The sequence below is a fragment of the Oreochromis niloticus genome, linkage group LG23 (assembly GCF_001858045.2).
Source record: "Oreochromis niloticus isolate F11D_XX linkage group LG23, O_niloticus_UMD_NMBU, whole genome shotgun sequence".
NCBI classification, from domain to species: Eukaryota; Metazoa; Chordata; class Actinopteri; order Cichliformes; family Cichlidae; genus Oreochromis; species Oreochromis niloticus.
The window spans coordinates 11,929,577-11,955,572 of record NC_031986.2 but is presented as its reverse complement, the minus strand read 5'-3'; the positions used below and the strand labels follow the sequence as shown (position 1 = coordinate 11,955,572).

At 39.8% G+C, this 25,996-nt stretch overlaps 1 protein-coding gene across 2 annotated transcripts; it reads left to right on the top strand.

Moving 5' to 3' along the window:
* The first annotated feature begins 545 nt into the window (after positions 1-545).
* Positions 546-25,897, top strand: LOC100697050 (radixin). 2 transcript variants are annotated; one of them, XM_025903434.1, is made up of 16 exons: positions 546-756; positions 3,232-3,324; positions 14,226-14,309; positions 14,689-14,784; positions 15,692-15,814; positions 15,992-16,143; positions 16,366-16,449; positions 16,912-17,058; positions 18,462-18,558; positions 18,655-18,818; positions 19,261-19,391; positions 19,812-19,972; positions 20,141-20,233; positions 21,788-22,024; positions 22,315-22,362; positions 23,048-25,897. In XM_025903434.1, exons 2-16 carry the CDS (start codon positions 3,313-3,315, stop codon positions 23,210-23,212), a joined length of 1,794 nt encoding a protein of 597 aa, XP_025759219.1. In that variant the 5' UTR covers positions 546-756; positions 3,232-3,312; the 3' UTR covers positions 23,213-25,897. The 2 variants fall into 2 exon arrangements, with proteins under 2 accessions (XP_025759219.1, XP_003440922.1); XM_003440874.5 differs by lacking the exon at positions 22,315-22,362 and having other exon boundaries at positions 547-756.
* The last annotated feature ends 99 nt before the right edge of the window (positions 25,898-25,996 follow it).

Genomic DNA, 25,996 nt, shown 5'->3' with positions numbered 1-25,996 from the left:
ATTTAAATTTTCTGGAAACACTTGTGTGGATACATTAGGGAAAATGACTGTGGGGGGTTGATTTAGTCCCGCTATTAACTATTAATTACTGCTTCTGTTTTTAGTCATGTTTTCCTCATTAATTTTGTTGTGGTTTTTCCCTTGTTTTTGTCAGCTAAATTTAGCTATATGACAGGATACTACAGAAACAAAAAAGGGAAAGCACATTATGTTTAGAAAAAAATAATGTATAGACTCATGCTTTTAAAAAAACAAAAAAAAACAAACAAACCCTGATCGAACAATAGAGTAAAAATAATACAAAAAACAATAAAACCTAAGTTTAAAATAAGTATTAAATATTCAGGATTATTGCAATGTGAAAGATGTTGGCTGTTTTATATGCAAAGGTAGGGAAGATATCAAATCTAAGAGTATGTTTACAAACTGTAAAGGGTCTATATCGACAGATGTAAACCGCCTTATGATAATATTGCCCAGTTAGTTAACTATGTAGTGAACCGCTCGATGCTTTTATTTTTACAGTTAAGACCGGAAGTTGTGTTACTTTATTCTGGCTGGCTCTACACCGACTCCCCCCCAAATCGCCTTATGGTTTAGACTTGAAGGGTTTTTCCATGTCTGCGGGAATTTATAACGGCAGACGCACTGAGAGACAAGCAACCGGAGTAAAAAGGCGTTTTTCATCGTGAATATTTTGCTACAGTTGAAGATACGAAGCTCTTCTATCAAATTAAAGACAGACATCGTCCCCTGGTGAGTTGCCTCTCCCCAAAAAGAGAGGAGCTTCTCTTCAACTTTGATGCCGTAGCGGATTTCCTCGTGTTTGACCGATTCATGTGTCACAGAAGGGCCGACTTCTGTCAAGTTGTGCCCCTTAAACTGTGTGTAAACGGACCCCACTCTGCTTTACGTGGTCTTAAGTCGGAATTTGTTAAGATATTTATTTTATATTTATTCGTTTTAGTGGCAAGTGTGGCGAATAAATGAGGGGTAACATTTTTTAAGGCGTTAAAACTTCACGAGCGCGAGCGAGGCAACCGTCGGCTAGGCTCGTCCCGTTATACGGGACTACACCCACTAGCTTGATAATGTCAGCCTTTCAACGAGCAAACTTTGGACTTCATGAAGACCATTTTTGGGGGGGATATAGTGACTAACGTTAGTGTTCATTTGAGCTAAATTTTTAAAATTGGGATTTGACGCCTCTGACTGATTTTTTTCCGTTGTGCAATGCTTGTGTAGCCAATATTTTAGTTGTTAAATTTTGGTTATAGTTCAACGTAACGGAAGCCAGCAACTCTCGGCGGGTAAAGCTAATTGCTCACAAGCTACAAGTGGGTTTCACTTTATCAGGACTACAAACGCCACAGCTCCGATGTTCAGTGGGCTTTACAAATTCTTATTTTTATATTGCACATTATGTAAAGCAGACGTATCGCACGATTACAGTCGTATATGGAAACTATCATTGTTCCTTATCATTTCTTTAATTTCCAAAACAGAGAAGAGTGGTGGTACTAGTCAATATTTGTCCTGAACTGGCACCACAAAATAGCTGAGACTAAAATGTAATGGCTGCTAAAAGTATTTTTAAACCCATGCCAGACACCTGGCTGCTCTACGTTTGTATTAAAATGGCCTTTAGCAAGCTTATGTCAGGCGTGATGCACAGTTCTCCATTCAGTCAGGGTGGGGTGTATTATTACACTTTACGAAGTTTAGTTTCATACCATTAAACCATACTGAAACTCCTACGTGTGATTCACACGAGAGAAACTCTTGAGTTGGATGTTTTCACTATCCTATTTAAGTTCATCATGGGTCATTACCATACTATTTCAGGCTTGTGTTTCTAGTAAAGTGTACATGGTGCTGTGACACATTGTTTTACATTGTGCCTCCCCTGCTTTGTTTTCTGCAGTCCATAGTAGAAAAAAAGTAAAGCAATCTGGTTATGAATGGATGGAGTCCTCTGTAGTTCATCATCTGAAAATGATCGCTCTTGGATGTCAGCAAGAAAACTGTTGATTGGCATATTTCTGTGTCCTATCAGTTCTTTTGCCATGAGAGTGCATGGTCTTTGTCATGTAAACTTTTTTTATTTTATGTGTCGCAGGATAAAGCCTCGATTGTCTTACAGCCTTCTCTCCTGCAGAATTGTTTAAAGTAGTGTTCTCAGTGCACTTCTGCAATAGTTAACGTATGTACACTTAAGAAAAGTGGTTTTGCATGTTGTGATTGAATGCAAAACCGCATCACTGTGCCTTTGGCTGTTGTGGGGGTTTTGTGGCTTGTTGTCATTAACAGATTTAGCAATACGATTCCTTTCAGTGTTTTTCAGTGCTTTCCTTTGGTTGTTATTTCTGCTTTTCCTGATGTACAGATTTGTCATCCACAGGCCTAAATTTAGAGCTTGACAGAATAATCTTGTTCTCATTATAGTTATTTGTCACATTTAGGAAATATTGTTGGCTAAATGTAACAAATGTTTGCTGAAATTAAATGGTAGTGTTTCTTGTCAGATTGTTGAGTTACAGAATACCAAAAAACAATAAAATAAATACTGTGCTTGGACAGCAGTTGCTTAGAAGTTTTGACTTCTTGTAGAAATCAGGCTTGTTACACTGAACCTATTTTTGCAACCCCTCCAGTCAAGCTGAAACTGTTGTATAAATGAATAGTGAGAAGGCCATAACTTTTATTTGAGTGTTCATTGGGACAAAACTAGGGTTTTTCATCCATATTAATTTTGGTGCTGCTTAAAGAGATTTGGGCCTTTTTTTTAAACAAAGGGAAACCACCAGGAATGTGATTGCAGTATTTTTAACCATTGTTGCCATTGTTATCAAATGGCCAACAAATGCGAGGAAAATGCTTAAGACCCTTACCTTGACTTTATGTGACATTATATACAGTCTGGCCACCACTTACAAAGGCCTGTTTAACCATCTAGTGCTGCATAGGTCTCTGGCTCATCCTGTGAGATCACTGGGCAAAACCCAGGCTACTTTACGTTATGTATATGGTTAACCAAAAAAATCAATAAGCACACATACCTACAGCTAGACTGGGGTGATAACTTCATGTGTCATTGCAAATAGGTCTACATGCTTCCTTGTTCTAGATTTGGTCTTCTGTGACTGGAATCAATAGCTCTTTATAATAATGTCTCTGGCTTCACCCATGAACACTGGGGGCTTATGTTACAAAATGTTTTCTTTTTTTCAGGTCCTGTGGTAAAGGTCTTTCTGCCGTCCTGTGACGGGTTTTTCCTCTCAGCTGTTGGGTTTAGAAGGAGAGGAAGCAAAGATGCCTAAGCCGGTAAGGAACTAACAGCAAACTTCAAGCTGCTTTTGTCTACAGATTATTACAGTAATGCAGCGTTAGGGGAAGAAGCCAGAAAATCTGCTTATTTTTTTTGCCAGTTAAATCTGATTGTTTGATGGACATAATGTGGCTGGTTCAGGAAGTATGATATGAATCAGGCACGTGAAAGTGGCTTGTTTTTCTTCCCTGGTAGTTCTGCTCATATAAACCGACTCTTTAGAGCTGCTCTTGAGTTGTCATAATAGTCGGCGTGCACTGGTACCGAAATCCTCATTTTGAACAATCTGGAAAGTGGCAGTTTCATCCCCACGACTGCTCCCACTCCTCATACGCCTCTTTCAAGTAAACAACAGCCAGAGTGTGAAGTGAACTGCCTAGCCCACAGGCCTCACAACTGCAACACTGCTGCCATTGTTGCTTAAAGGGTGGAGAGAATGCCAAACTCCTAGGATGTGAACAACGCCAAAACAAAACCAATTTGATGCAGTCCCTTCATGGCTGTCTGCTTCCCACTGTTGCTGCTTTTCCATCATGAACAGACTTGGCAAGAGCAGGAAGTAGTCTGGGGATATTAAACGATGCCGAGTTATGCCACTTTTAGGTAGTCCACCCACCAATGATGCAGGTGTACTCAACATGGGACCAAGTCATGGAATAGCCATCACCTTTCTTCTAAGTGTTATCAAACTATTCATGTAGTAACTGTCAGATAAAAGTTGACTTTCAGTTTCACTTCTTTTTCCGTGGCATTTTTAATAATCTCTATCAGTGTATTTATTTAGCCAGCGTTTTGGTATCCAATCGGTGTCCAACCCTGTGGTCTTCCCTGCACAGTAAGGGATTTATGGCAGCTATACTGTGTAATTTGTATTTTTAGTTGCCTAATTCGACTTAATTTGATACTAAATTTGCATTCTGTGTCTTGCTTGGACAAAAATCAAAATCCAGTTGCTGAAGATTGCATCAGAAACTTTCCAAGGAAATGGCAACGAGTTCCAGGCCGTCCCACAAGTGAAACACATCTCTTGTCTGGCTCTTCAGGCAGTGGGTGTTTGTGTGTGTCCTTGGGTGAGTTAGGAAGATACAAAAGAAAGACAGCCAGGCACTGATGTCATCCTTCACTTCCCCCTCTCGTCCCCTGAGTCACCAGGGCAAAATCCCAAAAACGGCTTCTGGGACAGCATGCCAACTTTGCTGAGAGTGACGTTTGTGTCAAAGACAATATCTGACAGAGAAAGTGCAGCTTGTCGCAGGGAAGCGCTGACATAATAAAGAGAGGAAACAAGAGCAGGGTCCATCAGACATGACCTCCTCTGGGACTAGTGTATGACATAAAAACCTTTTGGAACAGTCTCTTATATCTGAATGCCAGTATTCATACGCAAGCTTGAAAATATTTGCAGGGGTCAGTGACAGCGTTGGCTGACTTGGAGAGAGTACATTTTCAGTAATTTTTTTCATTCACAGGACTCTGCAGATTTTCAAAGTTTATTTTAAAACGGAAACAAATGTTTTTGTTCACAGTAAGGCTTTTACAGTCACCCATGTGGATGCCCCATTAAGTTACTTTTAGCGATAAAGTTGACACGTTTTTAAGAAAATGCACCAAGGCTGCAAGTGAGGTTTATGGTAATTGAAGAATCATTGATTGGTTAATATAGCTATTTTTAAATAGATAGTGATGAACTGATCATGAAACGGGTTAAGTATCCTTATACTCAGCCCTAATTGGGCGATATGAGGAACATCTAATATCACAATATTTTCTGGTTATATCAGAATACATGATATATATGACGGTATGTTTAAATAACCTCCAAAAACAAATGTTATTTTTCACTATATAGTTCCCAAAATTGCACTGGTATTCAAATCATTCATTCAATATTTTCTCTACTTTAAATAGAAAAATTTCGAATGAATTGAAATATCATAACATATAAAAATTGTAAAATAAAAAATGCGATAACCTCAAATGACAGAAACACAAGTCTAGACGGTGATTATAAAAACGACTGACCAAGAACAGTCACGGGTATCACAGCTGGTTTATTTAACGTTTTCTTTGGTGTGTGGGGAGACGTTGACATGCCGAGTTTAAAACAGTCTTAATTTTGCAGTGAATGACTTTTCAGCTGGTGGAAAAAATTCATGGTACTGCTACCTTTTGCTGCAATAGTTTTACAACATGTTTTGCATATTATTGCATTTTGTTCAACATCCTTGTGAAATCCAAACGAAAGTGAGTCTCATTCCGTCGTTCATCTGAAACTCCCGCTGGCGTCATATTTTTTTTCCCTATCTGGTAGTATCTAAACATGCATGCTTATATGCCAGAAGATAATAGAAAATATTATGGTTTGGGGAATATTGCGGTGGCAATTTATACTCGGTGGTTACGATAAAGCCATTTTAACCGTTGTATGTGGAAAAAACTCGCAATACATCGAGTATATTTGATATATCGCCCACTCCTAGTTCCAATGACACCTATATCCTACTCTCTCCGCCTGGTGTACTCTTTGTGCTGGGGGCAGGGTAATCATGAGGGGAAAGGAAGAGGGCCCTTGCTGGTTTCCTAGCTTGTAGCTGTTTTCCTGTTTGCTGAAGAGGTGGCCTGCTATATACTTTGGGGGACCCAGTCCACGTCAACATCCTGGCTCTGTCACAGTGAGGAGCAGAGATTTAAGAGAAAAATAGAATCAGACTGCTAAGGGGCTGTCAGGAGAGGAAGCAGTCAGAAGGATGGGGAATAATTTGTAAATGTAGGAAGTAGGAATTTGTGGTCCTCATGAGATACTCTTTAGGAATTTTAAGAGGTTGGAAAGCAAGGGGGGTTATGACGAGGATATATATAAATATATATGTAAGTACCAAAAGCTGTAGTTCATGGTGTGTAGCCAGTTTGAGGCTAGCTGGAAAAATAAGTCAGTCCTAATAGACTCTTGTGTTAAATTGCCTGGAATGTATTTCACAAACTAGTGAACCACTTTTCATGAAGACACCAATAACACTAACACCAGCCCCGCAAGGGCTTAGCGTATGCCTGACTGGCGGCTAGGCCACATACACTGGAGTATTGTAAACCCTGGAGTTGGTGCTGGAAAAACTGTGATAACAGCACTTTGAAACTTTTGGACTTTAATTGGTTGGCTTAATTGAGACTTTTGAAATTGATGCTGACCCTATTTCAATTAGAAATCCCAGTATTACAATCAAATTAGGATGAGCAGAAGCAGCAAAGGAGTCTTTCATTTTTACTAATGTGTTTTCAGGCACGTTTGGTACAGATGGCAGTTATTTCTGAAACTGTGCTAGGTCAATAATAAGTAGGGTAAGGTCCAGCTTTTATTTTCCATCTATTGTATTTTCTCAAGTTTCTCACTCTTTCGTACAATGAATGAATAAATAATACTTCCAACACAACATTCACCTTCTCTTCCCCCAAAGCAATAATGTTGTTTGCAGGTAGTTGTGATTCCTTATCTGCTCTCACGCCTCCTTCCACTCCTCTGTTGAGGACTGCCTCACTCTGCAGGGGAGGTTAATCAGAGGGACAGACAGTTGCTCGGAGCCCAGCAGGCCAGATTAGCGGCTCTACTGATTGATGTGTGTGTCTTAAGGCCTCTCAGCAAAGCTCCTCTAAACAGCTTACAGTTACTAAACAGCTGCACATTTAACAAGGGGCCCATTTGAGTGAGAACTTGTCTTTGCAATTGAAATTGAGAGGAGGATTTAGAAACATCCCAAAATGGCATCTCCCTTTAAACAAAACACTAATGATAGAGCTCTTGGATTCTTCACAACTTGTAAACTTAACAAGATACTTGTTAGGATTTTGCTTCACCTGTTGTGCTACAATACAGTGGTAAATATTGGTGTCTGTATTATATTATAGCAGCACTCAGGTGTGCTTATTAATAGCATGTCCTCAGCAGTTAGTTAAATCACACTCTCTGTATGTGTGCTGTAATTTGAGCGCCTCTGCTCTGTATTGAGCAGCTAGTCTGATCATGTGTAGGGATGGGTATTGATAAGATTTTCACGATTCCGATTCCATTTTCAATTCTGTTTAACGATCCGATTCTTTATCGATTCTCTTATCGATTCTTTTTTTTTTTTTTTTTTAAAGAGAACACTAAGGTCGATTAGCTTAGAACTTTGTTTTATATCTTCTCTTTGAACAAGATAGAAATTTAGGAGTAACATGGCCTTACAAACCCAACAGTGAGATCTTAAGAGATCCACAGCCTACGGCTCTTCAATGGGGTGTCAGGAAAAAAAATTGTAAATGTAAAATAATAAAATAAATATTCTTCTGTAGCAATAACAAAGTATAACATAAATTATTCTGTAGCAATTACACAAGAATATCCAGTAATGTCCCTGCCTACAGTTAAACACATTCACTTACCGAAAATCGGGGGCATCTGCTGTGGCAAATGGGTGCAAGCCTTTGACCACAAACTTAGTCACTGCTTGGTGACATTCGACTATCCTGGCCTGAAAGGAGACGCTACCGGTAGACTGCAGCGAGAACTGCCAGCCAGACTCTCTGTCTCATCATGGTCACCTAAATGCAACGCACAGTAATGGCAGGTTTTGTAGGCAGATCGCGCTAACATAATATGCACTGTTAGCTGATTATTTACCTGCCGTATTAACGGGAGAGGACGTGCAAACGTTACCGCTGCTACTGGGTTGAGATTCACGAGTCCGGAGCGGAATTAAAAACACAACATTCATTTATCGTGTGTTTTGTGAGCAAATGCTTTTGCATATTCGTAGTGTTTCCTCCCTTAAATGAAATATCTACTTTGGAAGTATTTCAAGTTGCCCCGTTGTCATCCGTTCTCATAAAGTATAACCAAACTTTTGAGCGTTTGAGCCGCTTAGGCGCCCTGCCAGGTAAATGACGCTCCGCAACGTGGTGACGTCTTTCTGGGCGACTGGAATCGATAAGGGAATCGTTTGCAAAAATGGCAAACAATTCCAAGGAATTGAAACAGAGAACCGGTTTTCGATACCCATCCCTAATCATGTGTGCTCATTAGTTTTTATAGATGAGAGCAAAAGCAGCACAGTGCAGTTGATAAAATTATTACACTTTCAGTTATGACTAAATCATATCAATCGAAGTAAAATTATTATTGTGATGCGGTCTGTTTCACAGCTCATGCTCCTGCTTGTCTTTGAGTGCACACCTTTCCAAATTGATTCCCCACCAGGTTGTGAGGTTGTCATGTTCAGGCAACTTTCAATAAATATGAGTCAAGTTAAATATTTGTGCTGAATTATTCTGTCAAATAATCTTGGTCTAAGTGTGGACCCATAAGCATTGTGACTTTTTTTTGACACAACTGATCAGGTCTGAGGGAAAGTAAAGAAGATGGCAAACTGCAGTCCACCACAATCAGCTGGTTGCTCCCAGCTGATTGCTTGACTTGTATATTTGCCTGTTCTGATATCTGGAAAGGTATTCAGTATTCATGATTGGATTACAGATTGTTTTTGGATTTTTTTGTTTGTTTTGTTTTTTTAAATGGGGAAATCACAACAGTGATCACCACACTTTACTTCCAATTATATAAATTTTGCAAATTTCTAGACCACTTAAGCCCCCCCTTTGTTTTTTTTTTGTTTTTTTTTGTTTTGTTTTTTTTTTCCCCCTTTCTTCCTGAATAAGAAAATCTTTAGCCAACATTGCTCCACAAGATTTTGCTGTCCAACCTCAGGCAGATCTTTCTGTCCATCTGTGCAGAAGGAGGCTGTGCACTGTGTGAGGTTAAAAGTTAAAAGTTAGTGTCAGTGTACCAGTTTATCATTTATTTCATTATTGGCTCCTCTTAACACAAGTAAAACTAGTAGTTAATATTTTTAGGTCAGTAGTAAGAAAGAGAAGTGAAAAGAAGGAATGAAGAGCGTATTAGTACTTCCAGTATAAAATTTACTGGGAGCTTCTAAAATCTTTCCGCTAGATGTTGGAACTGCTTCTGAGACATGTCAGGCCAGTGATCCAACTGGAACTTGACTCATCAAGTGGATATCCAGTGTCATACTAATTTTAGTGTTTATGTTGTGCTTTTAGGAACTTTCAAGGCCTGTCAGTTCACATGCTTGCAAGGCATCCTCTTATGGCAGTGTGATGGAATTAAGTACCTGGATTGTTGTATTGATGGGGGGGGGTTCCTGTTAAAGTTGGATAAACCTGCTAATCTTTTAAATATGTCTTTGTTTGGAATGTATTCCCATTCCAGGTCTTTCCTCAAATGGCTAACTTTGTCCTTTTAAGGAGAGCAATTTGGTCCTTTTAAGGACTGTCAGGTTGCCCAGTCAGCGTGTCTTGTGTCACCAAATAGTGCTGTTTAAGGACAGGCTTGCAAAAGTCACTCCTTCAAGGCATGTCAGTTGTCAGTGTCTGATTAGCTGTGTCAGTGCTTTGGCACGTTGCTGTCCCTCTTCTCCTCCCCCCGCTCTGTACGAGAGACAGGATTAACTAACCGTCTGGTCCAGAAAGGATTCCACCTCTTTCTGCCCTGTGGGTTTGCTATGTTTTGACACACACACACACACACACACACACACACACACACACACACACACACGTAGCACAAAGGTTGGCTCTATCGTGGCTGATGGCGGGCCCCACACAAACCGAGGGGAAGTCACAGTCTAGTCCAGTCCCTTGGAAGCTCAAACTTAGCACTACATTCTGTATAACTTTTCTTCACCAAGGCAGTGAAATCAACACAAAGTCTATATTCAGTGAACCATGAATAGATTATGTTGCTGTGGTTGCCTTGTTTGTGGCTAGATGTGTGCACCTGCAAGAGTAGATCCAAATGTTACCTAACTAGTTAGTTACAGTTATCCAAAGGCACTTGATGTTCAGTAACGGGAAGAGAAGGTTATTGTTATACAAAGGTTATTTTATAAGGGACATCAGATCAACAGGCACACAGAAGTAAACAGTACATCAAAAAAATCAGTGAGTGTTCTTGTTTGTTTTTCATCTTTTAAAACTCTTAACCTCAGTATGTCCACATTAGTTTGTTTTAAAATTGAGTTATCTTCAGTCTGTTACTATTGTCAGTGTTGGGGAGTAACGGAATACATGTACCGGCGTTACGTATTTAAAATGTGTAACGACAGTTACTCGTAAAATATGAGTAACTGTATTCTGTTACAGTTACCGTTTAAAAATGTGGTATTCAAAATACAGTTACTTTGTTGAAATAAAGGGATTACACGGCGGTCTTCTCCTGTTTCATATGTTAGGCTGTCCCCTCTCTATTTTCGGTAATTCCACGCCGGTGGAAACCCAAACAAAACACGCATTAAGAGGCTCTAATGCCTGTGTCTCAATCTTGCAGCCCATGTCACCTCTACTTGCAGCCCGCATAATGACGTGAAGAAATTTTATTATTTTTTTTTTTAATTATTGTTCAAAAAATTATTTAATATGAAGGCAATAGGCAGAGTGTTACAGGCATAGCCCAAAAGAATGTAGCCTCATGGGCAGTGTAGCCCAGTTGTAAGTAAGCTATTAAGACTCGACTGTACACTGTGTTCGTGTTTTCCTCCGAAACAATAAGTTCCGTTGGAGCAGCCTTTCAACGCCTCTCTCTGTCTCTCGCTAGAAAAGTTGACCCAGACAACAAAGTAAAGCTAGTTTTCAGCTACGACCCCGACACGGAAACCGACGTATTAGTCAGAGGTCCCTTTACTACGGTTTGGAGCCTCGGACCTGTTTTATATACGCGCAGAATAGTTTTCTATACGAGATCACTGCAAAAAGTGCAGCCTTACCTAATGTCCACCCTACTGTTACTCATTTTATATTATAATTTAAAAATCTAGTTGGTATTGGTATGGTGAGTAACCTTCAGTAATAGTAATAAATCACACAGCCATAGTACATTCATGTAGTTGTAAAAAGCTTGATAATATATCAAGTAATCCAAAGTACTCAGAATACGTTACTCTCATTGAGTAACGTAACGGAATACGTTACAAAATACATTTTGGGGCATGGATTCTGTAATCTGTAGTGGAATACATTTTAGAAGTAACCTTCCCAACACCGACTATTGTTTGAAGTATCTGCATCTAAGCAAAGCCAAGCAAGTTAAAGAGCTGGATATCAGTAGCCCCTGTTTCATGTAATATTATCCTTAGTGTCTACATTGAAATGTTGACAGGGTTGTGGTGTCATAAGTAGCTTATGTTATTGGATTCCAGCCATTGGTGTCAAGTTCCCATAGTGACCCCATTCATAAAGCATCCCTAAATCCCTCCATATTCTCCTATTAAAATACTGATCTTTTAGTTTGATATTCTTAAGTGCTCTGTGTAGATTTCAATAGATTTCACCTTTATTATTTTTGCCTGGTTGTTGTTTAGTTCTAGCTACTAATTGGAATTTTAGAATTCTGCTCGTCCCTTCAGTCTTTTCCTGTGTTATCCCCTCTCTTAACTCATGTTTTGGGTCATTTTGTGCTTTATTCTGGTAAACATGTGTTTCTGGTGTCTTCCTTCCTTGTCTTATTGTTACCCTCCTGTGCCTTAATATGTAAATAGTCATCAGTGTAGTCTGGCTTCCCAAGCCAGCTGAGAGAGTCGGCAACAGTCGCCTCAAGGAAGTCGAGGTGACTGTTGTTGTGATTTAGTGTTATATAAATGAAATTGAACTGAACTATTTTGGACTGCAAACACTTTTCCCCCAGCGTCGATAGAAAACTCAATGAACTGCAGCACAAACATTTCACGTTCCATAAATTTCAAGCCACAACCACAAAAGAAGAAAAGGATGGATGTGATTTGTGAACTTACAATCTTAATTGAATCTCCGTATTTCAGTCACTAAAGGTAGTCAAGACCCATTCAGAGCTTCTCTTCATGTTTCATCTGTAGTCTCGGATAGTAGTGGTAAAGAGTTTTCACTCCACACAAGAATTTATGAAGGCTGGATTTGAAATTTTACCTGTTTGTATTGCACCAACTAATCTCATTGTGATTTGCATGTTTTACTGGTCTGACCCCTGGAAGTTGGTAGCACATGCTCCTTTAGTTTTTGTTGTTTAATTGTGGTTGTCAAGCAGCTTGTAGATACGTTATCGCCTAATTGTGGCAGTAGAAGCCAGAGAATTCTGCATACATATGCAAAATCCTCATTGAATGCATCTTTAGCAACAACCAAGTAAAATTTCAGTGCAAAGCAGACTAAATTTGTGTTTTAGTGCAACAAAAACATAAAGAAAAAACATCATGCAAATTATCTATATTGTGGGCATGTTCTGTAGTATTTAATGGGTAATTAATGAGGAGATCCAGCAAGATGCATTATGGGGCTGAGTTCCATGTGGGGGTCCAGTTATGTGCTGTATAGCCACAAGTTTCATGGATTATTCATTGCAGGGATATTGAGTGAAAAACATGAAGGCAGGAGAGTGTGTCAAAAACAAGAGGGGAGAAAAAGGAATGCAAAGTAAGCATTCCTGAGGTTTTATATATAATTACTGAGAGGAAAAGGATGGTTCATTCCCTCAGTTTCTTCTTCTTCTCATCTACAGCAACAACGCTGTAATTTAATCTCAAAGGGAGTATACCCCAGATCATCTCTCATACTTCCTGTTGCGCTTTATAGCCCCGCTCTTTTTTTTCCTTTTTTCTCTCCTCCCTTCACGCTCTTGCTAAACTTTGCTTTTGCACCCCGCCTCTCAGCTTGCTTCTCGTCTTCCTCTCTACTCTGTGTTTTCCTCCGTCTCTCTTCTCGTCCTGTTAACTACCACTGAGGCAATGCACGGCTCAGTGTATGAGTAGGTGTGGGAGGAAGGATGTCAGATGCCACAGAGGTCAGCCCCGCTCTGTTCTGTGCCATCAGCTGCTTCTAGGCCTACTGCCAGTGCTGCTTAAAGAGGGACAGCCAATGACTGAGTTTTATCCTCTGCTCCACCCCAACAGAGGTCTTTGCCTTGAAAAAGTGTGGCTTCACTCACTGGCAGAGTGCTGAGAGGGTAGGATTGAAAGGATCTGACACATTGCCCACATATGGGGGAAAATGTTCTTCTATTGTCCTCTGTAGAAATTCTGCAATCTCCTGGAATATTTTTGCTCAACTGAGGAAGAGTTGGACAGCAGCACTTGACATGAGCTGTCAGTAGTACTGGTGCATACATGCAGTGCACCACATCCTGTATTCTAAGAGAACTATAACTATTGTGTGAAAAGTAAAGGTTGTATAAAAAAATACTTTTTGCCTTTTCGCCTCAGTGTTTTGTGTGCCACCTCACTTTATCACAACCAGTATTCGACTTCCATCTGTTTAAAGTAGTGTACAGTTTTCCCTTAGTGTGAATCTCTCACTTAAGATGGTAGCACAAGTTTTCAGTAGGATTTAAATCATGTGCGCAAGTGGATCAAGTTATCATTCGATTGCTTTGCTGACTAGTTAGACTAGTGGCATAATCAGGCACATGAGATGAAGCGTGTGCATAAAGTGCATAAATTCTTTGAATGCTGCACACTTTATTTTGTACAACAGTTTGAAGAAGCTGTCTTTCAGAAGACTGGTTGATTGGATAAAAATAGATAGATATGCTTTTTGTTCCCACCTCCCTGGTGCTTCATGAGTTCCTCTGAATCTCATCTGTCCATAACACTCTTAAAAAAAATTGTTCTTTAGGGATTTCTTGGCCTGTTCTTGCAGTTAAAACATATTCAAACATATAGGTTTAAGTGGTATTTAACTGCCTAAAACAGGAGCAGAAAAAAGGGAATAACATGCACACATGAATAATTGCAACTTATTTTCAATCTGTGATGTCTTCACTTGTGTAATATTTTGCAAGCAAAGTGAACTTCCTCCCTTTTTTTTCTTTTTTTTTCTTCAATAGATCAATGTCCGTGTGACCACCATGGATGCAGAGCTGGAGTTTGCAATCCAGCCAAATACCACAGGAAAACAGCTGTTTGACCAGGTGAGCAAAAAAAGTATTTTGATGACAGAAACCGGGCATGTAGGAGTGTGGGTGCTTGAGAAGTTGACACTTTGTTTCCTGTGTTCTTATACTGTCAGTCCCCGCCTCCCAGTACAGGAATTTTTGGTGCCTTCAGAAAGAGTTTAGTCAGTGCCAGAATAATAAGAACTGAAATCAAAAACGCTTCCTAAAACAGTTTGTTAAACAGGCAGAAGATAAATATGATTTCTTTAAGTTCTAACAGTCGGCTCCCTTCTCTCTTAAATGTCTCTGTCACTTACCACATCAGAGATTTGTACTTCTCAGACATCAAAGAAAAAAAGCTATCTAAAGGAAGGATAAACTGTGAAAATCCATTTTTCTTTTTTTCTGCTTTTAGGTGGTAAAGACTGTGGGCCTGCGAGAGGTGTGGTTCTTTGGACTACAATATGTGGACAGTAAAGGCTACATCACATGGCTGAAACTCAATAAAAAGGTAAGAATCACTTTGTTTTGTGGGAAAGCAGAAGCTTGGTCTATGTCCCTACCCTCACCTATCATCACGAGCTTTGGGTAGTGACCGAAAGAACAAGATCGCAGATACAAGTGTCGGCAATGATCTTTCTCTGAAGAATGGCTGGCCTCTTCCTTAAGGATAGGGTGAGGAGTACGGCCATCCGGAAAGGGCTCAGAGTAGAGCCGCTGCTCCTCATAATTGAAAGGAGTCAGTTGAGGTGGTTCGGGCATCTGACTAGGATGCCTCCTGGGTGAGGTGTTCTGGGCATGTCCCACCGGGAGGAGACCCCGCGGCAGAACCAGAACATGCTGGAGAGATTATATCTCTCAGCTGGCCTGGGAGCCCTTTGGTGTTCCCACAGAATGGCTAGAGAAGGTGGCTGGGAGATGGGGGTCTGGGCTTCTCTGCTTAGGCTGCTGCCCCCGGGACCTGGCCCCAGATAAGAGAAGGAAAATGGATTGATGGAGAAGCTTAAAACAAAAATTCCATTATTAATATTATTATTAATTTAAGCACGTGGACGTCAACTGATTTTCTTAAATTGTTTGTCGGGGTCTTTCTCTTTAGCTCTCACTTTCATGTTTCCTCCAGTGTCTGTGTCTATTGTTTGTCTGGTATTTGCCTAGAAGCAGTACCTGTGGTACTGAAGCCTCAGATGTGGTCTTTCAACAGGCTTCTTCTCTCACTCACCCCGAAACAATCCCCAGTCCTAGCACCCCCGCTATTACAGTGTGTGTCTACATTTCCAAGTGTGCATTACAAAAAAAAAATATTCTCATCCTTAACAAGCATGTGAGCAAGACAGAGACAAAAGGCAGAGGCTACAGAAAAATGGTAATGAAAAATTCCAGTACTTAATGGAGCTATTATTATTTGTTGAATCCAGGTGACCCAGCAAGATGTAAAGAAAGAGAGTCCTCTGCAGTTTAAGTTCAGAGCCAAGTTCTTCCCTGAAGATGTCTCAGAGGAACTAATCCAGGAGATCACCCAGAGACTCTTCTTCCTGCAGGTAACGCCACACACATCAACACTTTTAGCAAATAATTAGTTTTTCAGTTATTTTCAAAACTTCAAAATATCATATTTTTATGTTACTATCATTTAGCTTGCTCTGTTCTCGGAATAAGTGCTAACTAAATCTTACAGTGTTGAGTAAATTTAAAGTCGCTCACACCTTTTCTGCCAGGTGAAAGAGGCCATCCTGAATGATGAGAACTACTGTCCCCCAGAAACAGCTGTGTTGCTGGCTTCATACGCTGTCCAGGCCAAGTATGGAGACTACAACAAAGAGGTGCACAAGGCTGGGTACCTTACTCATGACAGACTGCTCCCTCAGAGGTAGGCATTTCACACAAAGTTTAGTATTTTTTTTTTTTTACATATGTATGATTCTGGTGTCAGCCAGAGTAACTGGATTTTGACTTTCATTTTTCAAAATGTATATCTTTGACTGCTGGAGTATTTGTGATTTCCTCTTTGAGGAAGCAATTCTGTGCTGTTTGACATTCCTTCAGATGAACGTCATTTTGTGTGTGTGTGTGCGTGCGTGTGTGTGTGTAGAGTCCTGGAGCAGCACAAGCTGACTAAGGAGCAATGGGAAGACAGGATACAGACCTGGCACGAAGAACACAGAGGAATGCTCAGGTGTGTGTCAGACCTTTATCACGATGAAACCCTTTGTATACAGTAGACATGTTTGGATTTGCCATAAAGTACCAAAGATTTAAACTCACTTAACTTAAATTCAAATGTGTGCTTTCTTTTCTTCTTCTAGAAGAAAACGTACGCAAACTGAATGCTATTGTTTTGAACATGTGATTGTGTTAAATTTATAAACATAATATAATGTTTTATATATAGATAGATACAGATATAAAAAAAATAATAACAGGCTGAAGACAGCAAGAAATTAGGAGGTAGTCATGTAGCAAATGGGAGAAGAAATGCTGAAATAGTGTGTGTGTGTATATATATATATATATATATATATATATATATATATATATATATATATATATATATATATATATATATATATATATATATATATATATATATATATATATATATATATATATATAAAATTCCTCTTTTTCTCTACTCTAGAGAGGACTCAATGATGGAGTATCTTAAAATTGCCCAGGACTTGGAGATGTATGGAGTCAATTACTTTGAGATTAAAAACAAGAAGGGCACACAGCTATGGCTGGGCGTGGATGCTCTTGGACTCAACATCTATGAACACGAGGACAAGTAAGGAATACACATAATCCTTGGAAAAACTACTTTTCTGACTAATTCTACAGCTATTAGCCTGGTAGTGCTGATACTAATTCCAAAATGTTTTTTTTAATCTCAGTATGAGGCCAGCATTTTAGTGTTACCAAGTGTAAGTTTTTGCATGAATCTCCTCACACAGACAAAAGCCTCAGAGCTGCGGTTTGCAGTTGGTTGCTAAACAGCAACAGCCTTGAACAGTGAGCAGTTGGAGGCTTTACTACACAGTGTGTCACAATCATAACAACTGATAGATGTGTGTCGATGCGCCTGTTATACCTGCTGTGTTACACAGCCTCATCACAAGATCAAAAACTCGTATTGAACTAAATATGAAATGGAAAAAAAAAGTCAGATTTTCTAGAAGCTTAGCTGACAGGAACAACTGTGCAACCCACTCTGGAAACATTTAGTGGGGTGCTTTTTAAAAAAATATATATATATTATTAATATTTATTATTATAATATTTGTAATATAATGTATAATGTTTGAATCTTGAGTGTGGCATTTAATATATTTAAGAGATTTTCAACAACTTTAATAATCCAAACTCACTGACAAAGGGTTCATATACCCAGTGGATTTTGGTTCATGGGCCCACAGAGCACATACTTTTAAACTCAAATCAATTTGATTTAATCAGACAGACTCCTGTAAACAAGTGGTTGTTTAGCTCTGATGTTGTTCGAGTTGTGATGTATTTTATGGGGGAAAAATACATCACAAGTTTATCTAGCTGTGTGACATAAATGGTAATAGGACATGCACAATGTCCAAAAAGCTTAGAGGAAGCAAAGATATTTTTAGATAAGTGAGAGGTGGAGAAAGTCTGTCTCTCCATTGTAGTAGTCTTTCCTGTTCCCTTCTGGTCAGATTTATTTCCCCTCTTTGTGGAAGGATAGATTTAATCACTACTCCTGTAGCATTTCCTCTCACTCTCTGCGTTACCTTTGTTTATGTTATCTGAGGTCACGACAGCTGCCATCCTTCTTCTCTCGTCCAGGTAACGGGGGGAAGGGAAAAAAAATGACGATTGCGAGATAACAGCATAGTTTTTTCTCTCTGTTGGCTGCAGCTTCCTCACTGTCCTTCACTTTCTCTGTTTTGTTTTCTTTTTTCTTTTTTAATATTATTACCTCTTGTTCACAAAGCACCTTCTTCTACTCTAATTAGTGTCAGCCAGTGAGCGTGACACCTGATACAGTCGCTATTCTCACACAGACCTGAAAGATGCTTCAGTGTCATAATTTCCTGTAAGCTGGTCTGTTTATACTGGGCACCATCTGCTGGCTGAATTTTATACCACGTGGGATAGGGTTACTTTTAACAGGCTGTTAAAAGTGTGCACAATTAACCAGTTTTTTGATATTTCATCCAGATTGACACCAAAGATTGGATTCCCCTGGAGTGAGATTCGAAACATCTCTTTCAATGACAAGAAGTTTGTCATCAAACCCATCGACAAGAAAGCACCTGTGAGTGTCGCACTCAGTCCACAAATATTCATCCTTCAGCTTTTGTATAAATGCTTCACATGCTTCTGTTTCGCTGTCTTTTATCCATGCCTTTAGGACTTTGTGTTTTATGCCCCACGTCTGCGCATCAACAAACGCATTTTGGCATTGTGTATGGGTAACCATGAGTTGTACATGAGGAGAAGAAAGCCTGACACCATCGAGGTGCAGCAGATGAAAGCTCAAGCCCGGGAGGAGAAGCACCACAAACAGATGGAGAGGTACTGCAGAGGGATGACTTGGCCACATACACATACATTTTTTTTTTTGTTCCATGTCATTATACAAAGCTATGCATGTTGAGTGTGCCAGGACTTGATAACATTTGATTGTCACTTTCCCATTAAAACACATGCAAAAAAAATTGTATCAGACCAAGGCTTACACTGGTTTAGTTTTATCCATGAAAAAAGGCAGCTGATGACGAGTCACTGCTACAGCAGAGCATTTCCGTTAGAGGGCAGTGTCTCCTCTGCTACACAAAAATGAGGCATGTTCATGTATTCATTCTGAAGCTTCATTTAACTTTAGATCATGGTGAGAGTACTTCATCTATATGTGTGTGTGTGTGTGTGTGTGTGTACAGTTATATTAACATAGATTCTTCATAGTTAAAATATACACAAAAAGTGATCTGAAACATGTAATCTGCAACCTTCTCAGGGCCCAGCTGGAGAATGAAAAGAAGAAGCGAGAGCATGCAGAGAAAGAGAAGGAAAGGATAGAGCGTGAGAAAGAAGAGCTCATGGAGAGGCTGAAACAGATTGAAGAGCAGACGATGAAAGCTCAGAGAGGTATCCCGTTTTCTTTTTCATTCTCTCATCTGTTTTCTTACTGTAGCTCCTACTTCCTCCTTTCCTCCTGTCTGTCAAATCTCTCTAGGGCTTTAGATCAAGACCAATTACATCTTTCATTATGTTAGTGTGACCAGAATATATAAAGATTGAGCGAAGCTTTTGTGCTTTCATTTTTCATTTTCTTTTCTTTCAAATTAAAAAGATGAAAACTTATATAGAAACCCATTTTTAAATAGTTCAAATAAGGGGAAACTTTCAAAACACAATTAATTAATCACAAGTTGCGCTCTTGCAGCTTCTGTTTTACATTAAAGTCTTCAGTTGCCACCACCAGAGTTCATTCTGAGGTTGGAGTCTGAATGTTTACAACATAAATCGGAGCTTATTTATGACACGTTCGCGTCTGCTCTTCCACAGAGCTTGAGGAACAGACTCGCCGCGCCATGGAGCTCGAGCAAGAAAGAAAGAAAGCGAGAGAGGAGGCTGAGCGGCTGGAGCGAGAGAGGCAAGCAGCCGAGGAGGCCAAGGCGGAGCTGGCCAGACAGGCTGCAGACCAGCAGAAGACTCAAGAGCAACTGGTGTGTGTTGTTTGACTGATGCTGGGAGCAGTGCCAGACTGTCATATGTGTATATGTTTTATGGTCCTGCACTTACAAGGCTCTGGTGTCTGTCTGATTATTTTGGATGATTGTTTGAAGCCATAGATTCTTCTGTATGAGTAATAGCAGGGACTGCTTTCATTGCAGGCTTCTGAACTGGCCGAATTCACAGCAAAGATCTCTCTCCTAGAAGAAGCAAAGAGGAAGAAAGAGGATGAGGCCACAGAGTGGCAGCACAAGGTAATGCAGTCTTCATCGATGGACTTCATTCACCAGATGAGATAAACATGTGGAAAACTTTCCAACTTGTGCATGATGCGACTGAATTTTGTCCAGCAGTGGGCACTGAAACAAGAATTAAATTGGTTAATTTTTAATATTTCTCTTCATAATATTTGTAAATCAAATGTTATGGACTACTACACCCACTGTGACTGAGGATTAGAGTGATCAGGAATCCTATTTTATGTAGATCCATACAGCATACCCATCACTTGTCTTCCACATCACTCATAATGAGGTGGTGTCTACATTTTGATTGGCTTCATTAAACATTAGTTAACCCTTTAAAACCGGTCGGAGCGGGCACGCTCCGTTTTGCGTAACTATTTTTAAATCCCGGTAGCTCTCCAACCACGTAAGCTAGAGCAATAATTTTTTTTGCATATGAAAGTGGAGGAGTTGTACTTACATCTTATGCCATCAGCTTGTCCTAGGTCACGGTTTCCTTCCACATATAGCTTTGCAAAAACTGCATAAAAGGCGCTTGCAGCAACAAAAACATAATATTCCAGAAACACGCTTTGCCGATCCGATCAGCTGTTCGTAAAACACTTCCTACGCTGGAATAGACGTCAGCGCGAACTTTCGGATGTCCGCCATTACCTGCCCGAAACCGGAAGTGACGTCATTTTCGCGGAAATGTAGTGTTTTTTACTATCGGGGCCTCATGAGCCTATACTGGTGTTTTTAAAACTTATCTTTGACTTTATGACTTTCTGTGTCGTTTCTGGGATGCTTAGAACTCAAATTGCACTGCTGGAAATAGTTTATTTTGAAAATAAATATTAGAATGCAAATTTGCAAAAAAGCAGCTTTTTTGCAAATTTGCATTATAATATTTATTTTCGTTTTTCCTGCAGTATATGAAAATTGGTGTATTTCAAAAATAAAACTATGAAGACACTCAAAATAAATTTCCTGTGGTGGGAAACTATTTTGTGCAACTTTTTTGTATTTACAGTTTTGAGGGATAAGCCTCTTAAATTTCTCTAACTAGAAATATATGTTAAAAAAACAAAAACGATTTTCAATTTTTTTGTAGTTTATTGCACTTTTTTGCAATTTATGTAATTACTATGCACTTAATGCATACATATTATTAAAATGTGGGCTATAATGGTTGTATTGATGTATATCAACTTGAAATGCTCCCAAAATTGGCACTGCAGCATGTAAAAATATAATGTAAGCTCTGGCGGACTTGGTTCTATGGTAGGTCTTAAACGGTTAATATTTACATTAAAAAACATGTTTTTAATTAATTTAAATAATCTAAATCTTTCCCCAACTCCTTCTTGTAATGAGTTTCTTTTCCAAATGATCATGCAGTTTTGCATAGATGGGTCAGTTCATGATGGATGCAGATTATGCTTAATGCCACTGTGATTATTTTTGGTCTGATAGCCTAGATCTTTAACCACAGCTTTTCTCTGTGGCATCCTTTGCTCTCACCTGTCTAGTGTGACTCCGTGAGCTGTCTTAATCTCTCCTTCCTCGTGCCTCCACCTGCAGGCTCTGTCAGCCCAGGAGGACCTGGAGAAAACCAAGGAGGAGCTGAAGACCGCCATGACCGTGGTGCCAGCGCCTCCAGGCGGTCATGCTGAGAATGAGCACGATGAACACGATGAGAACCACGCAGAGGCCAGCGCAGAGCTCTCCAATGAGGGCGTCAGCCATGTTGACCTCCGCAGCGAAGAGGCTCGCGTCACTGAAGCACAGAAGAATGAGAGGGTCAAGCAGCAGCTGCAGGTAGGAGCAAGAAATGAAAACCTTTAGGGCAGTGTTAAAAATGACAACCCGTGGTTCAGATTAAGCCTCCATAAGAAGCCTGAAATTACTCTTTATCAAAACTAGTCCTATATAAAGAAGTTCCACCACTCTGGTGTGCATCTTGCGTTGAAATGAAGTCTAAAGCCAAATTGGCAAATTAATTTTAGAAAAAATTTATATATACAAAATAAGCTTTAGTTTCATGTAACCAAAGGAGGTTTGCGATACACAAACATAAATAACAATGAGATGATATTATTTTCTAACAGCAGTTTTGTTGCAAAGAAGAAACACGGGCCAAGAAATGGCAGATAAGGGTAAGATGAGGCATACTTCTGTGTCCGTTCTTCTTTAAACTCCTGCTTGTCACAGGAGGAGATGTGCTGGCTTATACTGCAGCCTGGCTTTAAAACAGACTTTCTAGAAATTAAGTGATCAGACAGATAACATCCAACCTAATCATATTTTTTATATCGTTAAGTAAATTCCAAAGACTGCTATGAAGCCTGGCTACTGCATAGGCCAGGACTAGTACTGAAGCTAATGCAAGAAGAATTAGAGTAGTTTTACATAAAGAAAGGCAGGAACCTCACACCTAGGCCTGCATTTTGTATCGGCTTCCTCCAAAGATGACTGCTGAAGGAACAGACTTTGGTCCAACCATTGCTGATCCCTGCTTGTGTGTTGTTTTCAATAAAGCAGAGACAAACACACTTTTGATTTAGTTGTCAGTGAAGACTAAAGATCGCACACAGGGAGCCAAAAGCTAAAGATAAGTGGCTTTGCGTCAATTAGATGTTTAGTTTTGAAATGGAGCGTGATCCCGTTTTCTGTTCCGCGCACATCCTGTTTCGTTTGTCTTGTCTGCAACGTCTGTGCCGCCCTGATCATCATCAGACAATTTTCTCTCCTCTTGGCTTTAATTATTATTTTTTTGGTCATGTCTTCACCTCCTGTTCTTTCACCCTCCTCAACCTGTTATCCTCTCTTCTCTTCTCACAGACGTTGAGTTCAGAGTTGGCTGAAGCCAGAGATGACACCAAGAAGACCCAGAACGACGTGCTGCACGCTGAGAACGTGAAAGCAGGCCGAGACAAATACAAAACTCTGCGCCAGATCCGACAGGGCAACACGAAGCAGCGCATCGACGAGTTCGAGTCTATGTGAGAACAGCACCTCAGGGTTACCCCGCTCTCCTTAACGGCTGCTTGATTATTATTATTTTTTTCTTCATGGACAACTGACGCTGCCGTCCTCGTAACCTATCAAGTCTCCCTCAACACCCCCCCCAACACCCAGGCTGTCTCGAGAAATCATCTTATCCAATTTTGCCAAAGTCCTGCTCCACTTCCTTATCTGAGTTTGGATTTCTCCCTGATGTGGAGCTGCATACACGCCACTCTGAACAAGCAAATTATCGTGTTGGAGAGATCATCTGTACCTCTTACACGGATGGGGGAAGTGAAACTGTAAAAACCAAAAATGGAAGCAATTGGATTTTTTTTTTTGTTAATTTTGGGTAAACATGGCCATAGAGCGATTTTTGTTGTTGTTTTTTCTTCTTTCGCTTGAAAACTTTGTATGCAAAGCTTTAGTATGATTCTATGTTTTCAGTTAAAAGATTTTTTTGTCCTCTTCTTGTTTTTACGTTTCTTCCCTCTGCTTTCGTTTGACTTGTTTTATTGATGATGCCCGTCTTTTTAGTTGTCTGTCAAACACATTGAGGCCGGGTTTAACCCCAGGTTTACAAATAAGGACTAGAGTTTAGGGACAAATTAGGTCATTGTTTTCATTCGAAGTCAAAGCACTTCTACATTAGCATGTCGAAACATATCACCTGGTAAATGTGCTAACACTCTCACCATCTCTAAGTCGTTAGAGAGAATTTAACTCTACTTACTAAAGTCAAACTATAGTTTAAACATGACATTTATAGGTTTATACAAAAAAAAGATAACACTGCAGTATTTTAAGTGTCATTACAGGCTAAAATCAATAATTGCAATTTTTGATATAAGATATTTCTGTGAATAAAATTGAACTGACCCTCGTAGGGGAAAGAGCCACCCAACTTGTCACATGGCAGGTTTTGACGAACGAATGTAGCAAAGGTAACAAAGGGAAAAACAAAATGTTTTTCTTTAAATTTACAGAAGTCATAGGATATCAACTTGTGCCACTTTGAGCTCTCGCCCTCAAGCTTAAAAGTATTGTGAAGATAAGCTAATTGGTAGTGTAGGCGTTGCATCCCAGTGTTTCATTCCCAGTCACCATAGATGGTTTTCTCTGCCTGCCAGCTCACAGAGGAGCCCAGGGACTGAAATTAAGGACAGGCAGAGGAACCGCACTGCATCCGAGCCTTTTCTCTGTCTGTCCGTGTCTGTCCGTGTCTGTGTGTGTCTGTGTGTGTCTGTGTGGGTATGGAAGCTAAGGCCTGGCACCTCTCTGGCTGGGGAGCTTATGAAAACATCTGTCTCAGTTCGGGACAAATCTCTACCTCAGTAATAATAGCAGTGGTGACTGACAGTCAAACACTCAGGGTGCTCCCTCCCTCCCAAAATAAAATTAGAAAAAAATGAACAAAAATGATTTTACTTGGTTACTGTTACATTTTGGGGCATTGCTCCCGGGCAGGCTACGTGTTGTCAGTTACTTTCTGGCTGTATTTTGGTTACGATTGCTTGAAAATATTTAGGATTTATGTGAAATCTGGTTAGAAAAGTGTTATTTTTTACATATCAAGCTAGATTTACACAGCAGTTTCTCCTGGCCTTGCTCAGATGTTGTTGTTGTTTGTTTTTTTTATTGCTTTTTGTTTTCCCCCCCAAAAAAACTCCCAAAAAATGAGGAAGATGAGTGAACAAATGCTGCTGATAAAGGTGTACTCTGTGCAGAGCGTAGGTCAGTCTGCCGGGGTCCATTGAAGCATTCAGGGTCTTCTTAGAAGCGGTGGGCTCGGTCCACAGAACAACTCTGAGTTAAAGTAGCCCAAAATGTTGACTTCAAGGAGACAGTTTCAGGATGTGTAGCAGAATAATGGGACTGAGATGATTTACTGGAAGCTCTTAATACAAACAGACCTCGCTATCATGACTCATGGAAATCAAGTAGAGGGTAGGTCAAAAATTCCCTGAAATCTTTCAATTCATATCCAACATAAGACGACAAATGGAGTCCACCTTTGGTGGTGTGGGAAACATGTTCCAGGGTGCATTTATGAAATGAGTAAACATTAATTTTATTTTGTTTTTGTTCTCTTTTTATTAACAATATGATGAATATGTTTATAGTACGTTATTGCTATACTTGACAGCTGGTGTAGGTAGTTTTTCGTTTATTGTTGGGTTTTTTTTTTTTTTAAAATGCCCTGGAGTTTTGACGGTAACACATTTGTATGACATAAGCCTGTCTTTTGTGTTTAACTTCAGTGTCCGTTGTTACTATTGTGTTTGCCATAGCAGGTGAAAGAAATGATCCTGTGCTTCCAGCCCATATTTTTTTTGTAATGTGTTCAAAGACCGTAAAGCAGCAGCACGCATTGCTGTATTGGCCAGCTTCACTGGAGGGGAAAACTCTTGCTGACATCTCTCTCCCCCCACATCGATGCTGCAAGGCTTCAGTTTGACTGTTTTTCTTCACAGCAGCAGTTATTGGCGCATCTGTCCCCTCCAATGAAGCCAGTGTCTATGATGACGCCTGCTCTGGCACCAGCTGTCACGTTTTCCTTTGCTTTTGTTTTGGAGTCCCCCCCCCCCCCCATCCTTATGTTCATGTTAGTACTCCGTAAGATAGAAGGCACAAGTGGATTTTGGTCAATTTCATTGGTTCACAAATAAAAGTTTTAAATTTTCAGCACGTGTTTTGGTCACTTTGCATACTTGTGATTATATACAGTGACACACTTGGATCAGATCAGTTATTTTTACTTGCAATGGTGTGACATTAACATGA

What these genes read in the sequence shown, in the direction of transcription:
- LOC100697050 (XM_025903434.1), top strand. An exon ending in GACAGACTGCTCCCTCAGAG is followed by an intron (nt 16,144 to 16,365) that starts GTAGGCATTTCA and finishes GTGTGTGTGTAG; the next exon opens with AGTCCTGGAGCAGCACAAGC. An exon ending in AGAAGACTCAAGAGCAACTG is followed by an intron (nt 19,973 to 20,140) that starts GTGTGTGTTGTT and finishes CTTTCATTGCAG; the next exon opens with GCTTCTGAACTGGCCGAATT.